Source organism: Pristiophorus japonicus, chromosome 6 (assembly GCF_044704955.1).
Source record: "Pristiophorus japonicus isolate sPriJap1 chromosome 6, sPriJap1.hap1, whole genome shotgun sequence".
Taxonomy (NCBI): Eukaryota; Metazoa; Chordata; class Chondrichthyes; family Pristiophoridae; genus Pristiophorus; species Pristiophorus japonicus.
In genome coordinates this window covers 196,615,457-196,638,265 of record NC_091982.1, presented here as the reverse complement: position 1 = coordinate 196,638,265, position 22,809 = coordinate 196,615,457, and the positions used below count along the sequence as shown (strand labels likewise).

Here is a 22,809-nt window from a genome sequence, read left to right as displayed (position 1 = left end):
TACAGTCAAAAGTTTGCAAAGTATGGTTTTGTGGTCAATGCCAAGTATGAAAAAGTCTCTGAGCCTGTGCTCTAAATGTCCTTCAAATTCACAATGTCCTGCAAGGCATCTTAGCTCGGTGACATAATTCACCATTTCCTGGCCTTCAGACCTTTTGTAGATGTAGAACCGGTATCTCGCCATCAGAACACTTTTTTTCAGGTTCAAATGCTCTCGGACCAGTGTGCACAAATCGTCGTACGATTTCTCCGTGGATTTCGCTGGAGTGAGCAGATTCTTCATGAGGCCATATGTTGGTACCCCACAGATGGTGAGGAGGATCGTCCTTCGTTTGGCAGTGCTCTCTTCCCCATCCAGCTCGTTGTCCACGAAGTATTGGTCAAGTTGCTCCACAAAAGTTTCCCAATCATCTCCCTCCGAGAATTTCTCCAGGATGCCCACTGTTCTCTGCATCTTTGGGTTCGCTATCTGTATCTCGTCGCCAGTTGTTGTGTATGGAGAAAGAGTCAGACTGAACATTGTGAGCTCAAAGTAAAGTGTGACCTTGTTCTTTTATTGTAGGTCTCCAGAGTGCCTCTCCAACCTGTGATGCCTCCTTAAATACCTGTGTTCCCAAGGGATTATGGGATCCCTTGGGACTCCAGGGGATGAGCCCTCTGGTGGCTGTACAGAGTAAATACAAGTATACATATATAACACCAATGAGAAGGAAAGACTGTAAGAGAAGGGATAACTATCCGTGGCTAACTCAGGAAATAAGGGATGGTATCAAATTGAAAACAAGGGCATACAAAGTGGCCAAGAGTAGTGGGAGGCCAGAGGATTGGGAAACTTTTAAAAGCCAGCAAAGAACAACTAAAAAAATGATAAAGAGAGGGAAGATAGATTCTGAAAGTAAACTAGCACAAAATATAAAAAAAGATAGTAAGAGTCTTTACAGGTACATAAAAAGGAAAAGAGTGGCTAATGTAATTGTTGGTCCCCTAGAGGATGAGACTGGGAAATTAATAATGGAGAACAGGGAAATGGCAGAGAACAGAGACGTTGAACAAATATTTTGTATTGGTCTTCACGGTAGAAGACACTAAAAACATTCCAATAGTGGCTAATCAAGAAGCTATACGGAGGGAGGACCTTAATACAATCACTATCACTAATGAAGTAGTACTCAGTAAAATAATGGGACTAATGGCAGACAAGTCCATTGGATGGCTTACATGCTAGGGTCTTAAAAGATGTGGCTGCAGACATATGGTTGCACTGGTTGTAAATTACCAAAATCCCCTGGATTCTGCAGCGGTCCCAGCGGATTGGAAAACCGTAATTCTAATGCTCCTATTTAAAAAAGGAGGCAGGCAAAAAGCAGGAAACTATAGACCAGTTAGCCTAACGTCTGTCGTTGGGAAAATGCTGGAGTCCATTATTAAGGAAGCAGTAGCAGGACATTTGGAAAAGCATAATTCAATCAAGCAGAGTCAGCATGGTTTTATGAAAGAGAAATCATATTTGACAAATTTGCTGGAGTTCTTTGAGGATGTAACAAGCAGGGTGGATAAGGGGGAACCAGTGGATGTGGTGTATTTGGATTTCCAGAAGGCATTCGATAAGGTGCCACATAAAAGGTTACTGCACAAGACAAAAGTTTACAGGGTTGGAGGTAATATATTAGCATGGATAGAGGATTGGCTAACTAACAGAAAACAGAGAGTCGGAATAAATGGGTCATTTTCTGGTTGGCAAACAGTAACTAGTGGGGCGCCACAGGGATCGGTGCTGGGTCCGCAACTATTTACAATCTATATTAATTGCTTGGATGAAAGGACTGAGTGTAATGTAGCCAAGTGTGCTGATGATACAAAGATGGGTGGAAAAGAAAATTGTGAGGAGGACACAAAAAATCTGCAAAGGGATATAGATAGGCTAAGTGAGCGGGCAAAAATTTAGCAGATGGAGTATAATGTGGGAAAATGTGAGGTTATCCACTTTGGCAGAAAAAATAGAAAAGCAAATTATAATTTAAATGGAGAAAAATTGGTGCAGAACAGAGGGACTTGGGGATCCTTGTGCATGAAACACAAACAGTTATTTTGCAGGTACAGCAAGTAATCAGGAAGGCAAATGGACAAGATTGGCCATTATTGCAAGGGGGATAGAGTACAGGTTGAACCTCTCTTATCCGGGACCCCCTTATCCCGCACCACACCTCGTCTGGGACCATTCCCGGCCGGTGGTTGGCGCATGCGCAGAACGCGACCGTCAAAATCCTGCTCACCAATATAAACTTTCTCCTCAATCGGCTGCTTCCTCCTCCTCGTCCTGCTGGAACTCCTGCAGCCACAGCCCTCGGGCCGGCCGCTCCTCCCCACAGCGCTCCCTCCGGGGGGGTCGGGACGACTCTTCAAGGCCCACCGACTCTTCTGGGCCTGCCGACTCTTCTGGGCCGCTGAGGCCCACCGACTCTTGAAGGCCCGCCAACTCTTCGGGGTCTGCCGGGGCCTGCTGATGCTTCTGGGCCCGTCGGGGCACGCCGATGCTTCTGGGCCCGCCGGGGCCTGCCGACTCGTCAAGGCCCGCCGGGGCCCGCCGAATCGTCAAGGCCCACCGACTCTTCTGGGCCCGCTGACTCTTCTGGGCTCTTTGGAGCCCCCTGTACACTGATTGGTTGACTGACTGACTGTCTGTCCAGCCAATCAGCACACACACATACTTACCCCAGCAACGGCATTTAAAGGCGCTGTCCACCCAAACATGTGACCATCCGACATCCGGCAAAATCCCTCGTTCGGGACAGGCCAGGTCCAGAGGGTGTCGGCTAAAGGGTGGTTCAACCTGTTTAAAAGCAGAGAACTCCTGCTACAACTGTACAGGATATTGGTGAGGCCACAGCTAGAGTATTGCGTACAGTTTTAGTCTCCGTATTTAAGGAAGGATATACTTGCATTGGAGGCTGTTCAGAGAAGGTTCACTTGGTTGATTCCGGAGATGAGGGGTTTGACTTCTGAAGATAGTTTGAGTACGTTGGGCCTATACACATTGGAGTTCACAAGAATGAGAGGTGATCTTATCGAAACATATAAGGTAATGAGGGGGCTCAACAAGGTGGATGCAGAGAAGATATTTCCACTCATAGGGAAAACTAGAACTGGGGGACATAGTCTCAGAATAAGGGGCCGTCCATTTAGAACTGAGATGAGGAGGAATTTCTTCTCTCAGAGGGTTGTAAATCTATGGAATTCTCTGCCCTAGAGAGCTGTGGGGCTGGGTCTTTGAATAAATTTAAGGCAGAGATAGACAGATTTTTGAACAATAAGGGAATAAAGGGTTATGGGAAGTGGGCAGGGAAGTGGAACTGAGTCCATGATCAGATCAACCATGATTTTATTAAATGGCGGAGCAGGTTCGAGGGGCCATGTGGCCTAGTCTTGCTTCTATTTCCTATGTGCGTCAACAGAGCGTGCACCGCCGATGATCCCTCCGATCACGAAATTCCGCTGAGAAAATCTTGCTCCCACCGCTCGGTGTCACTGGCAGCCTTTTCTGCCAGTGCACTGTGTATGGAGTACTTGCAAAATGGCAGCGCAGCTGGCATTAAAGGGGAGGACCTACTGCTGCGACCACCATCTTTTTTTTTATTGGCCGACTGCTGGGTCTGGCCAACAATTATGCACTCGGGTTCAGCCGGGCCGCCAACCTTGGGTGCCAGACCGCTGGCCTGACTGAAACCCTCCCTGGTGGCCCAGTGGTCCTAACCTAACGAATCGCAGCATCTCTCCCCTTTAAGTGAGGGGGAGAGACGTGGTGACCCGGCACCGTGATGACATCATCAGTGCTATGCTGATGAACGACAGCGGTGGATACTCCACCCCTCTAGTGTGCGAACTTGCACTCACCGCCACATATCCGCCCCCATTATGACCCACTTCCGGTCCGCTGGAAAAAAAGCCAAAAAGCGGAATTTCGCTCATGAGGCCACAGTGCCAGTAAAAATTGAAACAGGGTAGATGAGCCGCGTTTCTGGCGATGGGCAATTTCGGCCCCAAAGTCTGTAGATGGATCATCACAGGCTTGAGCTTGCAGAAGTCGCCAACCAAGAGCATCTCAAGGATCCTCACATGTGCAACAGCTCTTCTGAAGCCACTGGGGGAGAACCTCAGTAGAAGTTCAGTTGGTGAACCTTCTGTTAATAAAGCGACTGTCTTTTTTCGGTCCTTCTGTGCCTGTATCCCCTCGAGACTCTACCCCCAATGCCTCCCACCGGAACCTGAAAGCGGGGTCCGAACTGGAAACGGGGCCCCACAATGGACAGACCACGTTGTTCCTCAGAGCCTGTGGGCGGCTGAGAAGGGCGGTGGGAGAGAACTGGCAGGCGGCTGAGAGAGCCGGCAGGCAGCGAGGAGAGAAGCGGCTGGCGACCGAGAGGGGGGGAGAGAGAGTGCCTGGGGGCGGGGGGAAAAAGAGAGCCTGGGGGGGCTGGGGAGAGAGTGGGATGGGGTGGGGGATAAAGAGAGAGCCTGGGGAGGGGGAGGGAGGGGAGAGAGAGAGCCTGAGGAGGTGGGGGGGGGGGGTGGGGAGAGAGAGAGCCTGGGGGCAGGGGGAGAGAGAGAAAGCCTGGGGGGGCGGGGAAGAGGGGCCTGTGGGGTGAGAGAGAGTCAGGTGGGAGGGAAGAGAGCGAGAGAGAGCCTGGAAAGGGGGGGAGGGAGGAGAGAGAGCCTGGGGGAAGAGAGAGAGCAACTGGGGGGGACGGCGGGGAGAGAGAGAGACGGGGAGGATGGGGGGAGAGAGAGAGAATCTGGGGGGAGGGAGAGGGTGAGAGAGAGAGAGACGGGGAGGGGGAAGGGTGAGAGAGAGAATGTCTGGGGGGCGGGGGGAGAGAGAGCCTGGGGGAGGGAAGAGAGAGATCCTGGTGGCAGGGGGAGAGAGAGAGCCTAGGGGTGAAGAGAGCCTGTGGGGTGAGAGAGAGTCTGGGGGTGGGAGAGAGAGAGAGAGAGAGAGAGAGAGAGAGAGAGCAAGAGAGAGAGAGAGTCGGGGCGGTGGGGGGGAGGGAGAGAGCCTGGGGGTGGTGGTGGGGGGAAACAGAGAGCGCGACTGGGGGGGAGGGAGAGAGAGAGAGAGAAAGCTGGGGAGAGGGGAGAGAGAGACAGAGAGCTGGGGAGGGGGAAGAGAGATAGAGAGTCTGGGGGGGAGGAGAGAGCGGCAAGGGCGGCCATTTTAGCAGTACAAATAGACGCATCCTTAATAAAAGCACTATGAGTTGATCACTTGGGTGAGAAAATAATTCATTCAATATTGACCTAGAAATTGCGGTCGGGGGCTTCCCACGGGTGGATGCCTCCGACCTCAGAAATTTCAACGAAAGTACCCAGTGGCCCAGGATGTTCGGAGACTTGCAGTCCTGGGCCTCTATGCGAAGGCTTGTGGAGAGGCACACATATCCCAAGAGCGTATGGATTTTGTACGCATTACTGGGATCATGTGGGCTGGCCCAACCTATCAGAGTTGGGGAATCCCCTTTCATACTTAATGGTGAGTTCCGATATATGGAATCACCATAAGTATGAATGGGAATGCCCCCAAAACACAGAAACACTTAAAATAACTTTTTTAAAAATCACTTATTTCAAATTAATAAAAATGGAATTTAAGTATTTAAAACAAAAATGTAATTTTTTCAAAAATAAATTTACATATTTTAAAGGGTCTAAAAATAAACTTACCTTATTTAACAGGATTTTAAATGTTAAAATTTTTTTTTTAACGTATTTTTCTGTACTTTAAAAGTCTTATGCTAATAAAAGCAGGCCTTAGGCCTTAGGCCTGCTTTTATCAGTTGTAAGAATTTGAAGGACATTCGCTGGGCAGGAGTTGGGCAAATAATGAATGAAGCGGGGAGGCGGATAATGTTGAGTTATGCATTTTTGCTGTTACATGTTTACCCTTTCAAGATCGAGAACTATGATACAGTGTGTGAACTGGTGGTTAGAGCTGTCCCGTAAATGTGACATGGAGCTGGTCTGAGAGTGTCAGCTTGGTCCAGCTGGAACTCAATGGGACGGATCGGACAATGCTATTGTGTATAATCCGATTCTCGGTCTGGCATGACAACGAGGCCTTTCAGGAGAAGAGGCAGGTGTATGTAAGTGTGACTTTCAATTCCATTATGGTGTCAATTGCAAGCATTACATGATCCTGGTTGGTTATCAGTCAATTGGATTGGGCGAATAATAATCTTTGGGCTGAATGATCAATCTGTGTGGCAGCCAACTGGCCCTCTGTAGGTACAGCTTAATCACCCAATCTGTGTTATTCTGGATGCTCAGTTAAGAATGGGCATTTGAAAATTTTCCCCCAATTCTACCATGGTTATTCAGTTGTATCCAGAGTGCTTTGATTATATTAAAAATGAGGTATTTCAGAAGGCGTGGTGCACCTCTTGGTACCGACAAAAAAGGGAATTCTTTGATACTATCTTGGGATCCATAGGGGTTATTAAATTCAATAGATTTTGAGGTTCTTAGGAGTAAACTACTGGCGATGGCCCAGGCTGAAACAAAGGAATGGACACATGAGATTATGATGACTAGGACTAGAAGATTCTAACTAGTGCCTCAATTAATGTCAACCACAATACCCACTCAGTCCTGATGGCTTAGTGAATTTAATACTGCAGGGGTTAAATAAGGCAGCATGGGCTAACCTTTGCCAAAATGTGCAATTGAGTCTGAATGAATTAGTAAGGAATATCCTGCGAGCTTTATTCCATCAGAATTGGCTACTGGACAGTCCTGGGACCATTTGGGCCTGAATGGGTTAAGGCTCATTAGGGACATTGTCAGTTTGACGGTTGTTTATTTGTGGCCCTGTTTCCACGTAATGGCACCCAACGAGTTGTGTTTCCCATTGTAAATTTTGGTTATCTGAATGACAATGTCACAATGAGAGCTCTGGAGCGCCCGATGTACACTCTATGGGCCCAAGTTTCGGCCTCAGTTGCTCCTGATTTTTTGGAGCAACTGGTGTAGAACGGAATATCTTAGAAATTCAAATTCTCGGCATTTAGTTTGCTCCAGTTCTAGTCAGTTAGAACAGTTTCACTTTGGAACAGAATTTTTTTTTCAAAAGGGGGCGTGTCCAGCCACTTACGCCTGTTTTCAAAGTTTCGGCAGTGAAAACTTACTCCAAACTAACTTAGAATGGAGTAAGTGAAGATTTTTGTACGCTCGAAAAAACCTTGTCTACACTTTAGAAAATCAGGCGTAGGTTACAAATCAGGCGTAGGGAATGGGGGGGGGGGGTTTAAAGGGAAGTTTACAAACATTAAACACTTCAGTTTTACAAATAAAGAGCCTCATCAATAATAAATGATAAAAACATCAATAAATCAACCAATAAATCAATCAAATAAAATTAATAAGAAATATTTTTTTTTTTAAAAATCAATAAATAAAACATTTTCTACTTACCGACTGCAGCACCGGGAGCCCTCCAACAGCGTGCTGGGATGCCCCCCCCCAGTGTGTCTCTTGTCAGTGTCTCTATCTCGCTGTCTGTCTGTGTGTGTGTCTCTCACTCTTTGTCTGTCAGTGTCTGTGTTTCTGACAGCGAGGGGAGGGGGAGGAGGGAGGTAGAGGGAGAGAGGGGGGGCAGGGGGAGGGAGGGAGGCAGAGGGGGAGGGAGGGAAGGGTGAGGGATGGGGGAGAAGGGGGAGGGAAGGGGGAGAAGGGGGGAGGGGGAGAGAAGGGGGGAGGGGGGGAGAGAAGGGGGGGAGGAGAAGGGGAAGGGGAGGGGAGGAGAAGGGAAAGGGGGGGAGGAGAAGGGAAAGGGGGGGGAGGAGAAGGGGAAGGGGAGGAGGAGAAGGGGAAGGGGGAAGGAGGAGAAGGGGAAAGGGGGGGAGAGGAGAAGGGGAAAGGGGAGGAGAGGAGAAGGGGAAAGGGGGGGTGAGGAGAAGCGGGGGGAAAGGAGAAGGGGGAAGAAAGGAAAGCGGGGGGGGGGAAAGGCGGGGATGGAGGCTGAACAGGCCGGGCCCGGCCGGGCCCAAGACTTCGGACAGGGCCCGTCCCCAGCACCAGATTTACAGGTAGGTGGCGTTGGGTCGGGTCGGGTCCGGGGTCCGGGGTCGGGAGCGCGGGTCGGGGTCGGGAGCGCGGGTCGGGTCGGGGGGGGGGGGGTGGCGGAGGGAGGTCAGTTTGGTTCAGATCGGAGGGAGGGAGGGACAGGGAGGTCAGGTCGGGTGGGGGGGGGGAGTGCGGGTCGGGTTGGGTCGGGTCGGAGGGAGGGAGGGAGAGGGGGGTCAGGTCGGGTGCAGGGGGGGGGAGCACGGGTCGGGTTGGGTCGGGTCGGAGGGTGGGAGGGAGAGGGAGGTCAGGTCGGGTGGGGGGAGCGCGGGTCGGGTTGGGTCGGGTCGGGTCCGGGTGGGGGTCAGGAACACGGGTCGGGTCGGGGGCAGGTGGTGGGAGGGAGGTCGGTTCGGGTTGGGGGGGGAGGGAGAGGGAGGTCAGGTCGGGTGGGGGGGGGAGTGCGGATCCGGTCCGGTCCGGTCCGATCCGGGGGCGAGGGGGAAGCGGGAGTTGAGTCGGTCGGGAGGAAGCAGGAGCTGGGCGTGGGAGGCAGCCTTATGCACACAGCACCAGTGAGGCCATTCGGCCAGGGCTAGGGGCTGCGTGCTTCGGGCCCCCCCCCACAGTTTTGTGCGCCTGGAGCTACTGCACATGCGCGCCTCCTGTAGCGCGCATGTGCAGAGGTCCCGACACTGTTTTCAGCGCAGGGACCTAGCTCCGCCCCCCACAGCACGTGCTGCGCCGCGCCTGACTCAAGAGGACCAGCAGGGAGCCAGAGAATCTGTAAGTTTTTTTTAGGCGCACATTGTGGCGCGAAAAACAGGCGTCCAGATCGGGGCTGCGCCGTTCTGTGCGCGGCCCGAAACTTGGGCCCTATATAACAAAGCTATTCGGACGTACTCTGAAATTGATCTGAGATTTTGTCGAAAGTTTGACAAGTATGCAGTATGCAGTGGCCCGGCCCGGAAATCAGCGCGGTCCTGGCCTGCAAGGCCATCAGTAGGCCAGGGCCATTGGAGAGAGCAGCGTGCGGCAGCATACCACTTCAGGGAGCAGCGCGTGCTGCTGCAGGAAGGCGACGGCTGCGAAACCAGGTCGCTGATTGCAGTGCAGGCAGTCATAGCAGAAGGGTCGAAGGAGCGGCAAGAGTTTGTAGATGGCAGTGATCGGGGCCCAGGAGAGCCGTGAGTTTGGGGCTCAAAAGAGGCGAGGGCCCAGGGGCAGCACGGGCCAGCCCACAGTGCGATATGTGTGCACACTAGGTCCGTACAGCAGAGCTGGTATCCAGTCATCTTGGGTAATACTTGCCACTGGACCAAGACCTAGCTCTGTCAAGCCCGTGGGGTGGCTGGTGTGCAACGGCCACCGCACGTTTTTAAAAAAATCCACGCACAGGCATCTTCCACCCTTCAAGATGTAGTTCGGATCTAGAATATTTGTTCGAGATCTGGAACATTGAAACACCTGCAGACTCATCCCTTTTTGGCGTGGAAGCAAGTCATCCTTGTTTCGAGGGACTGCCTATGATGATGATGATATCCATCAGGGCAATGGTAATTTAACGTCTTGTACGGAACGTTCTAGCTCATGCAATATTAAAGTTCGGTGGTTAAATGAATCTATAATTGTGGATATGGGGTTTGGGCGATTGTATGTACATAATGTGCGTCTTTGTTACTAATAACCAGCTATAGATATATATGCGTCTGAAGTTGGATCTTCCTGTTCTAATCAATCTCTTCTAATTGTGGAGTGTGGTAACTTACAATTCTATCGACACAAAGTGATCACAGATCAACCGACTTTAAAATGGCATCTTGAGAATCTGAGTCTGCAGCAACCTATTTCGACCCTAATCGTGCTGCTATTTGTAAGAAGGAGATTCAGAAATGGAGTACAAGGTTTCAACAGCTTCAAATTTGAATCAAACGATTTTTGTGGACATTAACCATCACACTGCTGAAATTGCGAACTTACACATTACTTTGGATCAGATTAGACATGTGAGCTGGTGGGAGTTGTTGTTGGGATGGAGCCCGACGGATGAACACAATGATATACCCAGTTCTTATGCTGGTGCTGTTTCAGTTAATTGTGCTGATAATTTTGATTTACTATGGATGGCGTGATTGAAAACAAGGACTACAACTGGACAATACTGTTGAATGAACTAAAATGACGATACAAATGTTACCCAGATAATGTCTGACAGAGAGACAAAGATAAGAATTGGGGGAATGTGGGAACAAAGGTCCGTAGTACCCGAATACCTCACTCTCTACGCAGTCTGTGAGACTAACATATGCCGGGTTAAAAGTTCAAGCAGTTTTCTGATGAGCATGGGTTATAAATTGAGTACGAGATCAAAGCAGAGGATGTCTCCACAGGAAAGAAGATGCTAGAATGTGTGAGAGTCATTCAGCCATATTCAATGTGTCAATTTGGTCATCTGTGTGTTATAGTAATAAAATGCATGACAAGAGTCAATTGCGACAATAAACCAATTTCAGGAGGTTAAGTGGTTGGTTGTTTAGTTTACATTGTCATTCTGTTAGCATTAGTATGTACCTTTGATGTACCACGATTTTTTGATAGTATGCATGGAATATAGAGATTAAAAATCTGATTTTGTATAAAAGATGTGAGTGAACCCTGTTTAAGCAGCATTCACTGGTATCAAAAGCAGGGAGCGTACACTGAAATCAGTGTTTGTCTCAGTAACATTCATACGGTTTTTGTGTAGTATGACGTTTAAATAAAGACCTGATCCTGCCATTACTACAACTGAGTGTGTGTATGTAATATGATGTTTAAAGCAACAAAACAAAAAAGAGCAAGAAAGCAGTCCAACACCTATCTTGTCCAGGTCTGTTATGGTTGTGGAGGGATGTCATCAGCTACATGTGTAGGGAGTATCACATGACCCATAGCAGCCATCTTCTGACATTCTTGCTGGGTGAAAAATTTTTGGGGGATGGATGAGCGTCAAAGGATGAAGACATCTTGGCAGCTGCCAGCTAAACTGGCATACCTCTTGCATTATCCTACCATGGTGATCACACAACAATTGTACTTTGATGGAATGCAAGCCCATCCTATTGCCAAAAGTTCTTGGCTTGTCTTCTCGTGCCTTAAAAGCTATAAGAGTGCAGTCTATTACGGCGTGGATATGAGGAAACCAGCCAGTGCTACAAATCCCAGAACTCTTTCATTTTGGCTGTAGGCATCCATTGCGAAGGTAATGTACTGGCTTCCTCTCGCAAACAGGACATTGGTGAACTGCTTGATGTTGCTGGGCACTGCAGACCAGGAAATACAGATGATGACCCCAGTCTCAGACTGGAAGAAGCCAATGCGAATAAATTAAGGCAGGTGACTTTGACAGCCTCTGGAAAGCATGGGCCTCTGATCCTCTACTACAAAAGGCTGCACAGCTCAGCAATGGCCTGCCTGGTGAAGCACCGCCTCCTCATGCAATATTCCTCAGAGATAACCAAGAAACTGAGTCAGCCTGTAGACCATGTGGGCTGGTCAGGCCTTCTTATAGCAGCTCCTCTCACCTGCTGACATCTAACAAGCCCACACTTGCTAGTTGTCCTGGTTGTTGAGGCTTCTGATGATGTTGCTGCTGTTACTACTCTTCCTCTAGTTGTTCATTCATCCAATGGTGTGAAGCAAAAACAACACCCCATGATAAGTAATGAATGCTTAATCAGAGTAAGAGGAAAAAGAATCAGAAAATGTAAGCTCCAAGTTCAGAACTATCTTGGAAATCCACTACTCACAATAGCACAGATCTCAATGATGTGAGTGCTTGCAGGTGAATGGTCCATTAAATACTGCTTCCAGTAATTTCAGTCAATTTGTTGAAGTCAATCCCACAAGGTTTTACTCAGTGGGTTTGCCAGTGGGCAGGACATCTGACTTGCTCAGTTAAAATCATGTTGGGGCCCCAATAACATCAGAGTACCCGAATTGCATTTAATAATAAGGCACTGCCTGTTTCCACTTTGCCAATCAAGTCAACTCCCAAGTTAAAATTGCAGTCCGCTGGTTTTCCGACAGAAACAGTCGATTTTCACTATTTTAAGTGGTTACATGCCAGGCGGAGTGAGTTAAAACCGGACCAATGAGTTTAACTTAAGCAATGCTGTTCTGGTTGAAAAGAGTTAACTCAGCGGAGACCAGGATCAAAAATGGGACTCTTCAGATCTCTATAGTTCAGTGCCTGACAGTCATCACACGTTAAAAAATCCACGCACAGGCATCTTCAACCCCTTCAACTAGCGTTCAGGACTGCAATATTGGGTCCTTCATTGAAACATCTGTGAACTCATGTGGAAGCAAGTCATCCAAAATTCCAGGGACTGCCCATGATGATGATGATGATAGTTCAGTACAATCATACAGTGCCAGAAGGATGTACTTTTGGATGTAAAAAATAAAAAAGGAAGGGATTAGTTAAAGTAAACATTGGTCCCTTAGAGGAGGAGACTGGTGAATTAATAATGGGGAACAAAGAAATGGCAGAGATTTTGAACAAATATTTTGTATCGGTCTTCACGGTAGAAGACACTAAAAACATCCCAATAATGGATAATCAAAGAGCTAAAGGGAGGAAAGAACTTAAAACAATCACTATCACTAAAGAAAAAGTACTCAGTAAAATAATAGTACTAAAGATAAACAAGTCCCCTGGATCTGATGGCTTGCATCCTAGGGTCTTAAAAGAAGTGGTTGCAGAGATAGTGGATGCATTGGTTGTAATCTAACAAAATTCCCTGGATTCTGGAGAGGTCCCAGCAGATTGGAAAACCGCAAATGTAACGCCTCTATTTAAAAAAGGAGGCAGACAGAAAGCAGGAAACTATAGACCACTTAGCCTAACATCTGTCGTTGGGAAAATGCTGGAGTCTATTATTCATATCATCAAAGGCAGTCCCTCGAAATCGAGGAAGACTTGCTGCCACTCTAAAAGTGAGTTCTCAGGTGACTGTACAGTCCAATACGGGAATTACAGTCTCTGTCACAGGTGGGACAGAGAGTCATTGAAGGAAACGGTGGGTGGGACTGGTTTTCTGCATGCTTCTTCCGCTGCCTGCACTTGTTTTCTGCATGCTCTCGTCGATGAGACTCGAACTGCTCAGCGCCCTCCCGGATGCTCTTCCTCCACTTAGGGTGGTCTTTGGCCAGGGACTCCCAGGTGTCAGTGGGGCTATTGCACTTTATTAAAGAGGCTGAGGGTGTCCTTGAAATGTTTTCTCTGCCCATCTGGCGCTCGCTTGCTGTGTAGGAGTTCCGAGTAGAGCGCTTGCTTTGGGAATCTTGTGTCGGGCATGCGGACAATGTGGCCCACCCAACGGAGCTGGTCGAGTGTGGTCAGAGCTGAGGATGTTGGCCTGATCGAGAACACTGATGTTGATGCATCTATCCTCTCAGGGGATTTGCAGGATCTTGCGGAGACATCGTTGATGGTATTTCTCCAGCAATTTGAGGTGTCTAGTATATATGGTCCACGTCTCTGAGCTAACAGGAGGAGGGCAGGTATCACTACAGCCCTGTAGACCATAAGCTTGGTGCCAAATTTGAGGGCCTGTTCTTCGAACACTCTTTTCCTCAGGTGACCGGAGGCTGCGCTGGCGCACTGGAGGTGGTGTTAAACCTCGTCGTCGATGCCTGCCCTTGCTGATAATAGGCTCCCGAGGTATGGAAAGTGGTCCACGTTGTCCAAGGCCGCCCGTGGATCTTGATGACTGGGGGGCAGTGCTGATTAGCGGGGTCAGGTTGGTGGAAGACCTTTGTCTTACGGATGTTTAGTGTAAGGCCCATGCTTTCGTATGCTTCGGTGAAGGTGTTGACGATGGCTTGGAGTGCAGCCTCTGAATGTGCACAGACGCAAGCGTCATCTGTATACTGTAATTCGACGACAGAGGATGGGACGGTCTTGGATCTAGCCTGGAGGCAATGAAGGTTGAATAGGTTCCCATTGGTTCTATAGTTTAGTTCCATCCAGCGGGGAGCTTATTGAGCATGAGGTGGAGCATTGCAGCAAGGAAGATCAAGAAGAGGGTTGGCACGATGACACAGCCCTGTTTGACCCCGGTCCAGATGTGGATTGGGTCTGTGGTCGATCCGCTGGTCAGGATCATGGCTTCCATGTCGTCATGGAGCAGGCGAAGGATGGCGACAAACTTTTGGGGGCAGCTGAGACAGAGGAAAACGTTCCATAGTCCCTCGCGGTTAACAGTGTCAAAGCCTTTGTAAGGTCAAAGAAGGCCATGTACAATGGTTAGTGCTGTTCCCTGCATTTCTCTTGCAGTTTTCGCGCTATAAAGATCATGTCTGTTGTACCCCGTAGTGGACAGAATCCGCACTGTGACTCCGGGAGGAGTTCCTCAGCCACAGGGAGAAGACTGTTGAGGAGGATTCAAGCGATGACTTTCCCAGTGGCCGACAGCAGGGAGATTCCTCTGCAGTTGCCGCAGTCAGACTTGTCCCCTTTTTAAAAGTTGGTCACGATTACTGCATCTCTGAGATCTCCCAGCATGCTCTCCACCTTCCAGATGAGAGAGATGAGGTCATGCATTCGTACCAATAGTGTCTCTCTGCCATACATTAGTGCCTCAGCAAGGATTCCATCTGCTCCCGATGCCTTGTTGTTCTTGAGTTGATGGATGGCCTTTTCTACCTCGTGCAGGGCTGGAGTTTTGCTGATATGATGGCAGGTACTTACGGAGTTCCCATTATTATCAATGAGAATACTGTACCTTCATTGGTTGTCTAGTGCCACGTGACTCCAGCTTCTCCCTCTGTATCTCCAAGATGTGGACGCGCTACGAAGCGCGGGAAGAGAAGGCCTCAGAACGGAATCACAGGAGGGCACTGGAGCAAAAGGTAGGTGCAGATCTTTTTTCTTCTTTTCAGGTGAGCGCCTGTGGGCAGCCCAGAACCGGGACTTCAGGGCCATAAAGTTAGTATACAGGTACAGCAAGTAATCAAGAAAGCAAATAGCCTTTATTGTAAAGGGGATGGAGTATAAAAGCAGGGAAATCCTGCTACAACTGTACAGGGTAATGGTGAGGCCACACCTAGAGTATTGTATACAGTTTTGGTCACCTTATTTAAGGAGGGATATACTTGCATTGGAGGCAGTTCCGAGAAGGTTCACTAGGTTCATTCCTGAGATGAAGGAGTTGACTTAAGAAGAAAGGTTGAGCAGGTTGGGCCTAAACTCACTGAAGTTTAGAAGAATGAGAGGTGGTCTTATTGAAACATATAAGTTACTGAGGGGGCTTGAAAAGGTAGATGCAGAGAGGATGTTTACCCTCGTGGGGGAATCTAGAACTAGGGGGCTTAATTTCAGAATAAGGGGTCACCCATTTAGAAATGAGATGAGGAGGAACTACTTCTCTCAGAGGGTCGAAAATCTGTGGAATTCTCTGCTCCAGAGAGCTGTGGCGGCTGGGTCATTAAATATACTTAAGGTGGAGATAGACTGATTTTTGAGCGCTAAGAGAGTGAAGGGTTATGTGGAGTGGGCAGGGAAGTGGAGCTGAGCCCAGGATCAGATCAGCCATGATCTTATTAAATGGCAGAGCAGGCTTGAGGGGCCAAATGGCCTACTCCTGCTCCAATCCTATTTCATATGTTCTTATGTTCTTTTTTACCTGATTTTTGTTGTGAACACTAAAGCACATTTTATACTTGAGCAAGGGACTTGGCTGCACATTTGTGCTTTGATGGGATTATTTTTCTTTCTTCGAGCATAAAATTCAAAGTAATGTTTATTCTAACTATATATTCAATCTGTGACTTTATTCACCTTATTCTATTCTCTAAACTTTATGATTTCTCTACTGTAGTCCAATGAATGCAGTAGACAAACATTCTCTAGTATTAGTTTACACAAATTTCTCATGGCACACTCGTGACATCTCAATATCACCAATCCATAGGAATAGATAAATAATTATAATTGCTTCAGAAGTTTGCCATATTTTACTAGCAACTACAAATACAAACAATACTAATTTTCAATGAATTTTAGAAATGGAAAGGCACAGCAGTTACAACATGGAAACAGGCCATTCAGCCCAACTAATCTGGGTTGACGTCTTGAATAGAAACATAGAAACATAGAAAATAGGTGCAGGAGTAGGCCATTCGGCCCTTCTAGCCTGCACCGCCATTCAATGAGTTCATGGCTGAACATGCAACTTCAGTACCCCATTCCTGCTTTCTCGCCATACCCCTTGATCCCCCTAGTAGTAAGGACTTCATCTAACTCCTTTTTGAATATATTTAGTGAATTGGCCTCAACAACTTTCTGTGGTAGAGAATTCCACAGGTTCACCACTCACTGGGTGAAGAAGTTTCTCCTCATCTCGGTCCTAAATGGCTTACCCCTTATCCTTAGACTGTGACCCCTGCTTCTGGACTTCCCCAACATTGGGAACATTCTTCTTGCATCTAACCTGTCTAAACCCATCAGAATTTTAAACGTTTCTTTGAGGTCCCCTCTCATTCTTCTGTACTCCAGTGAATACAAGCCCAGTTGATCCAGTCTTTCTTGATAGGTCAGTCCCGCCATCTCGGGAATCAGTCTGGTGAACCTTCGCTGCACTCCTTCAATAGCAAGAATGTCCTTCCTCAGGTTGGGAGACCAAAACTGTACACAATACTCCAGGTGTGGCCTCACCAAGGCCCTGTACAACTGTAGCAACACCTCCCTGCCCCTGTACTCAAATCCCCTCGCTATGAAATCCAACATGCCATTTGCTTTCTTAACCGCCTGCTGTACCTGCATGCCAACCTTCAATGACTGATGTACCATGACACCCAGGTCTCATTGCACCTCCCCTTTTCCTAATCTGTCACCATTCAGATAATAGTCTGTCTCTCTGTTTTTACCACCAAAGTGGATAACCTCACATTTATCCACATTATACTTCATCTGCCATGCATTTGCCCACTCACCTAACCTATCCAAGTCGCTCTGTAGCCTCATAGCATCCTCCTCGCAGCTCACACTGCCACCCAACTTAGTGTCATCCGCAAATTTTGAGATACTAAATTTAATCCCCTCGTCTAAATCATTAATGTACAGTGTAAACAGCTGGGGCCCCAGCACAGAACCTTGCGGTACCCCACTAGTCACTGCCTGCCATTCTGAAAAGTCCCCATTTACTCCTACTCTTTGCTTCCTGTCTGACAAACAATTCTCAATCCATGTCAGCACACTACCCCCACTCCCATGTGCTTTAACTTTGCACATTAATCTCTTGTGTGGGACCTTGTCGAACGCCTTCTGAAAGTCCAAATATACCACATCAACTGGTTCTCCCTTGTCCACTATCCTCAAAAAATCCCAGAAGATTTGTCAAGCATGATTTCCCTTTCACAAATCCATGCTGACTTGGACCTATCATGTCACCTCTTTCCAAATGCGCTGCTATGACATCCTTAATAATTGATTCCATCATTGTACCCACTACCGATGTCAGGCTGACCGGTCTATAATTCCCTGTTCTCTCTCTCCCTCCTTTTTTAAAAAGTGGGGTTACATTGGCTACACTCCAGTCGATAGGAACTGATCCAGAGTCACTGGAATGTTGGAAAATGACTGTCAATGCATCCGCTATTTCCAAGGCTACCTCCTTAAATACTCTGGGATGCAGTCCATCAGGCCCTGGGGATTTATCGGCCTTCAATCCCATCAATTTCCCCAACACAATTTCCCGACTAATAAGGATTTCCCTCAGCTCCTCCTCCTTACTAGACCCTCTGACCCCTTTTATATCCGGAAGGTTGTTTGTGTCCTCCTTAGTGAATACCGAACCAAAGTACTTGTTCAATTGGTCCGCCATTTCTTTGTTCCCCGTTATGACTTCCCCTGATTCTGACTGCAGGGGACCTGCATTTGTCTTTACTAACCTTTTTCTCTTTACATATCTATAGAAACTTTTGCAATCCGTCTTAATGTTCCCTGCAAGCTTCTTCTCATACTCCATTTTCCCTGCCCTAATCAAACCCTTTGTCCTCCTCTGCTGAGTTCTAAATTTCTCCCAGTCCCCGGGTTCGCTGCTATTTCTGGCCAATTTGTATGCCACTTCCTTGGCTTTAATACTATCTCTGATTTCCCTTGATAGCCACGGTTGAGCCACCTTCCCTTTTTTATTTTTACGCCAGACAGAAATGTACAGGAATGTTGATATAGTATCTGATTCAACCGCTAACCTTGGTTAACACAGCATCACAGCTCTGTGTAAAGAAGTTATCCTACCCTCTGTTCTAAATATCTTACATTTAATCTTGTATCTGGAACCTCTTGTTATTGGCCCTTCAACTACTCAACCCATGGCTTTGGGGTATAGTGGAGGTATCACAATTGTGTAGGATAGGATAGATGGACCAGAGAGTCTTTTCCTGTCTGTCATTGTTTATGTTCGTACATGCTACACTCCCTACTAGACTGCTCCGCTCTCCCCTACATGCTCTACTGCCCACTAGATGGTTGCACTTCCCACTAGACTGCCTTACTCCCTAGACTGATTCACTCCGTAAAAGACTGCTCCACTCTCCGCCAAATGCTCTACTGCAGACGAGACTGCTCCATTTCCTTCTGCACTCTCCAATCCCTACTAGAATGCTCCAGTATTATTCTATATAAAAGAAGTCTTATTCATTTCGACATGCTGGTGATAATATATTATTTCTAGCACATTAAAGGGGCAGTTCAGGGAGCATACAATAATATACTATTTGAATTAGATAATCTTTCCTACACTGTGGCTGATGCATGTATTTTGCAACAATTCGTCAATCTTGTATTCTAATAGCAATTCCAGTCATTCCTCTTTCATTTATCAGTCCTCACCTGCCAATAAAGCTTGACGTGTTTGCTGATGTTCTGCTCCTTTGCTCCATGCAGCCAATAAATGTAGTCAGCAATCATAGCACTTCTAATGGTAAAATAGAATACACAAACATGGTAATACTACACATAGTGCTCAATCCTGCAATACTACAGACTTTCTACTGCTGTCCTTGGAAAGTGTGCTTTGTGAAGACTGTTTAACCATAGCCTGCAACATACAGTTTTATATTGAATTGACAGTAGGCCAAAGAGTAGCATTTCTCTGTCAATGAGGCCGGTATAAGCAATTGTGAACATACCACAAATTATGCAATTTTCAGGCAATCAAAATAATTATTAGTCAATAAAATTGTTTTAATACTCGGTCACCTGTTAATGCCAAACAGGGTTATTTCACATTCTATGCCAAAAATGCAGTTAGCTGCTTTCTAGAGCTGATTTTTGTAAGGATCATGGGGAAGAAATTTCTGGCCGTGTGAGGGGTGCAGGTTACATTTCCTGTGCCTGAATGATGATTCCCAAGGCACCCCAGATATGCGCCTCTGACTTCATTTCAATGGAGCCAGAGTGGCGTGAATAGGGGCCGGCGAAGAATAAACCAAGATCGAGCTGCTGCCAGCATCACAGCGGCCCTCAGATGAGGTGGGGGTCAAAAGATTTGATGCTTAGGAGGAAGGTTGGAGCCTCACATCACCACATTCGGGTAAGTAAATTTCAAAATCTTACTTTTTTGGAAGTAGGCGGTCCCAAAGTCTGGTTTTACTCAGCGCAGCTGGGGCTGTCGTCGAAGCCTCAGAGCAAACCAATCTTGCAGTGGGGGCCTCAAACAGGCATTAGGCCCCTTAGTTGCATATGCAAAGGGCATATTTGTTTCCTTAATCAAGATGGCGGGTGGTGCACTTCTGGACAGAAATGTGCATGAGCTTCCTACTGGCCATATTGGGGGCTTAGTTGGCAGGGTACTGCGCAGCCGCATTTATAGACCTATGTATTGAAAGTGGTGGTGTTCTAACCAACATGACAGCAGAAATTCTTATCCTGGTCTGTATTCCTGTACCACCTTTTTCTAGCACAAACATACAGCCTTCTTTGTTGTATTATGAAGTTTAGCTTTTGGCTTCTTCAGGTTATTGTCATGTTCTGTCCCAATGCTGATCATGCACGAAATATTACTCTATATCTACAATATCAGTTCTTTCCTTATTTCAAAAAAATCATTTTTAGTCTTTTATAGTGAAGTCGCACCACAAACTTAATATTGGTGTAAATGGTTTAAACTTTGCACCAACATTAAGTTACATGGACCCTGCCATGGCAGCAGTTCGGGAGCTCATCTTGGAGCATTCCCAGACTAGCTTGAGAATTTTGCTAAAGCGCTATCCGATAGCAGGCATGGTTTCTGGTTTGGGCCTCCTGACGACTGCAAAATTAAGGAGATGTAATATAACTTAAGACAGCTGCCCATATATTCCTTGTGTGAATTGTACAGCGTTAAATCTTTGGCCCAATAAGGGCCTCAAGCTGTCACCTCAGAGCAGCAGGATGCCACTCCAATTTTTCAGAACCTGTTTGGGGCGATCACCTCTGTTGCATCTCTAAAGGCACGGGCTGCCTGTCCTGAATATTAAAATGACCCTATCTTCAGGATTTGGGTTGGGTTAATGGCCTTTACAAGTTGTTGGTGGAAGTCCTTCTGGTAGTGGAGCAGGAATGCAGCAATTTTGAACCCATTGAGGGCAAGTAGGATGTGAAGTTTCAAAGTGACTTCTAAGTGGAGCGAAGTGAGACTCCTTCCTCTAGTTGAGCCCTGACATTGGATTTAGGTTGCACTTACATTGTAAATGCAGCATCAGTTAGAAGTGAAACCATGTCACACCGACAGTACAGTTGTAGTGTAAATGTCCCTCTTTTGTCTTTTTTCTCCAATGGGCATAAATTTGCTTCCTTTGCTTCTCTTAATTGTTCAATGATATAAAATCTAGAATCATCTTTGTTGTCCTTCTTTGGATTGTTTCCTTTAACTACATTTTTGTAAGTATGGTGACCATACTAATGCTTCAAAGTGCCATTATGATTTCTATTTCATGGATCTACATGGCTACATTTTGCCTATCTTTGCAACTGCTGTTGTACACTGGCAATACCATCAATATTTTCTATTTTCAGTACCAATATAATTTCTAAAAGCAAGTGGACACATACAAAAAGCAATTAATAAGGCTAATGAAATGTTGGCCTTTATCTCAAGAGGGCTTGAATACAAAGGGGAAGAAGTTATGCTTCAGTTGTAAAAAAAGCCTTGGTCAGACCCATCTGGCGTACTGCAGTTAGTCCTGGACACCACATCTCAGGAAGGATATATTGGCCTTGGAGGGGGTGCAGCGCAGATTCACCAGAATGATACCTAGACTAAAAGGGTTACATTATAAGGACAGGTTGCATAAACTTGGCTTGTATTAACTTGAGTATAGATTATTGAGAGGTAATCTAATCGAGGAGATTAAAATGATAAAAGGATTCAATAGGATAAAGAAAAACTATTTCTTCTGGTGGGGAAGTCCAGAACAAGGGGACATAATCTTAAAATTAGAGCCAAGGCTATTCAGGTGTGAAATCAGGAAGCACTTCGTCACATAAAGGGTAGTAAAAATCTAGAACTCTCACCGTACTTACAAAAATGTAGTTAAAGGAAACAATCCAAAGAAGGACAACAACGATGATTCTAGAACTCTCTCCCCCAAAAGGCGGTGGATGCTGGGTCAATTGAAACTTTCAAGACTGAGATTGATACATTTTTATTGGTGAGGCCACACCTGGTATACTGCGTGCAGTTTTGGTTTCCATATTTCCGAAAGGATATGCTTGCTTTGGAGGCAGTTCAGAGAAGGTTCACTAGGTTGATTCCGGGGATGAGGGGGTTGACTTATGAGGAAAAGTTGAGTAGGTTGGGCCTCTACTCATTAGAATTCAGAAGAATGATAGGTGATCTTATCGAAACGATTATAAGGGGGCTTGACGAGGTGGATGCAGAGAGGATGTTTCCACTAATGGGGGAGGCTAGAACTAGAGGGCATGATCTTAGATAAGGGGCCGCCTATTTAACACAGAGATGAGGAGAAATTTCTTCTCTCAGAGGATTGTAAATCTGTGGAATTCGCTGCCTCAGAGAGCTGTGCAAGCTGGGACATTGAATAAATTTAAGCCAGAAATAGACAGTTTCTTAAACGATAAGGGGTGATGGGGAGCGTGCGGGGAAGTGGAGCTGAGTCCATGATCAGATCAGCCATGATCTTATTGAATGGCGGAACAGGCTCGAGGGGCTGAATAGCTAACTCCTGTTTCTATGGTCCTATGTACCCAGTTGTCTCCTTAGCTAAATAAAACATTCAAAATATTTGAAATAATCTTTTATGTTAAAACCAGATTTAAGATGATTTGGATTAAACTATCCAATATTTTTTAGTATCTATCCACATACATATAGGTTGGTAACTAGGGGCCCGAAATTGGTAAAGGCCAAGGCCTGCCCAAGTCCCGCCGATGGCCGCTGAGAAATCGGGTGGTACAGTGGCAGGAAGATTTCACTAAAAGTGGTGGCAGTACCGCCCGGCGGCAAAATAATGGCTTACGCGTCAATCTGGGCAGTAGTGGGCGGGAGCTTTCAATCTTGGCGGCAAAGGCTCTTGCCGCCCAAGTGCCGCCGAGGATGGAGTCGGGCCCAGGAAGGGTGGAAGACCGGAAAATAAAAATCATTACAAAACAAAAAAACACCGGAACACCTTCAGGGGACCCCCATCCAAGTAAGTCACTGTAAAAAAATGTTTTAAAATATGTGCACTAACCTTTTTTTGCAGGTCTTCTTACGTACCATCGGGGTTG

At 46.8% G+C, this 22,809-nt stretch overlaps 1 protein-coding gene across 1 annotated transcript in view; it reads right to left on the bottom strand.

Annotated features, from left to right (window-relative positions):
- LOC139265921 (spermatogenesis-associated protein 16-like) overlaps positions 1 to 22,809 on the bottom strand; it is a 281,978-nt gene that overhangs the window by 138,638 nt on the left and 120,531 nt on the right. The window contains exon 5 of the mRNA XM_070883514.1: positions 18,931 to 19,015. Coding sequence (XP_070739615.1) covers positions 18,931 to 19,015 — 85 coding nt within the window. The remainder of the gene's footprint in view (positions 1 to 18,930; positions 19,016 to 22,809) is intronic.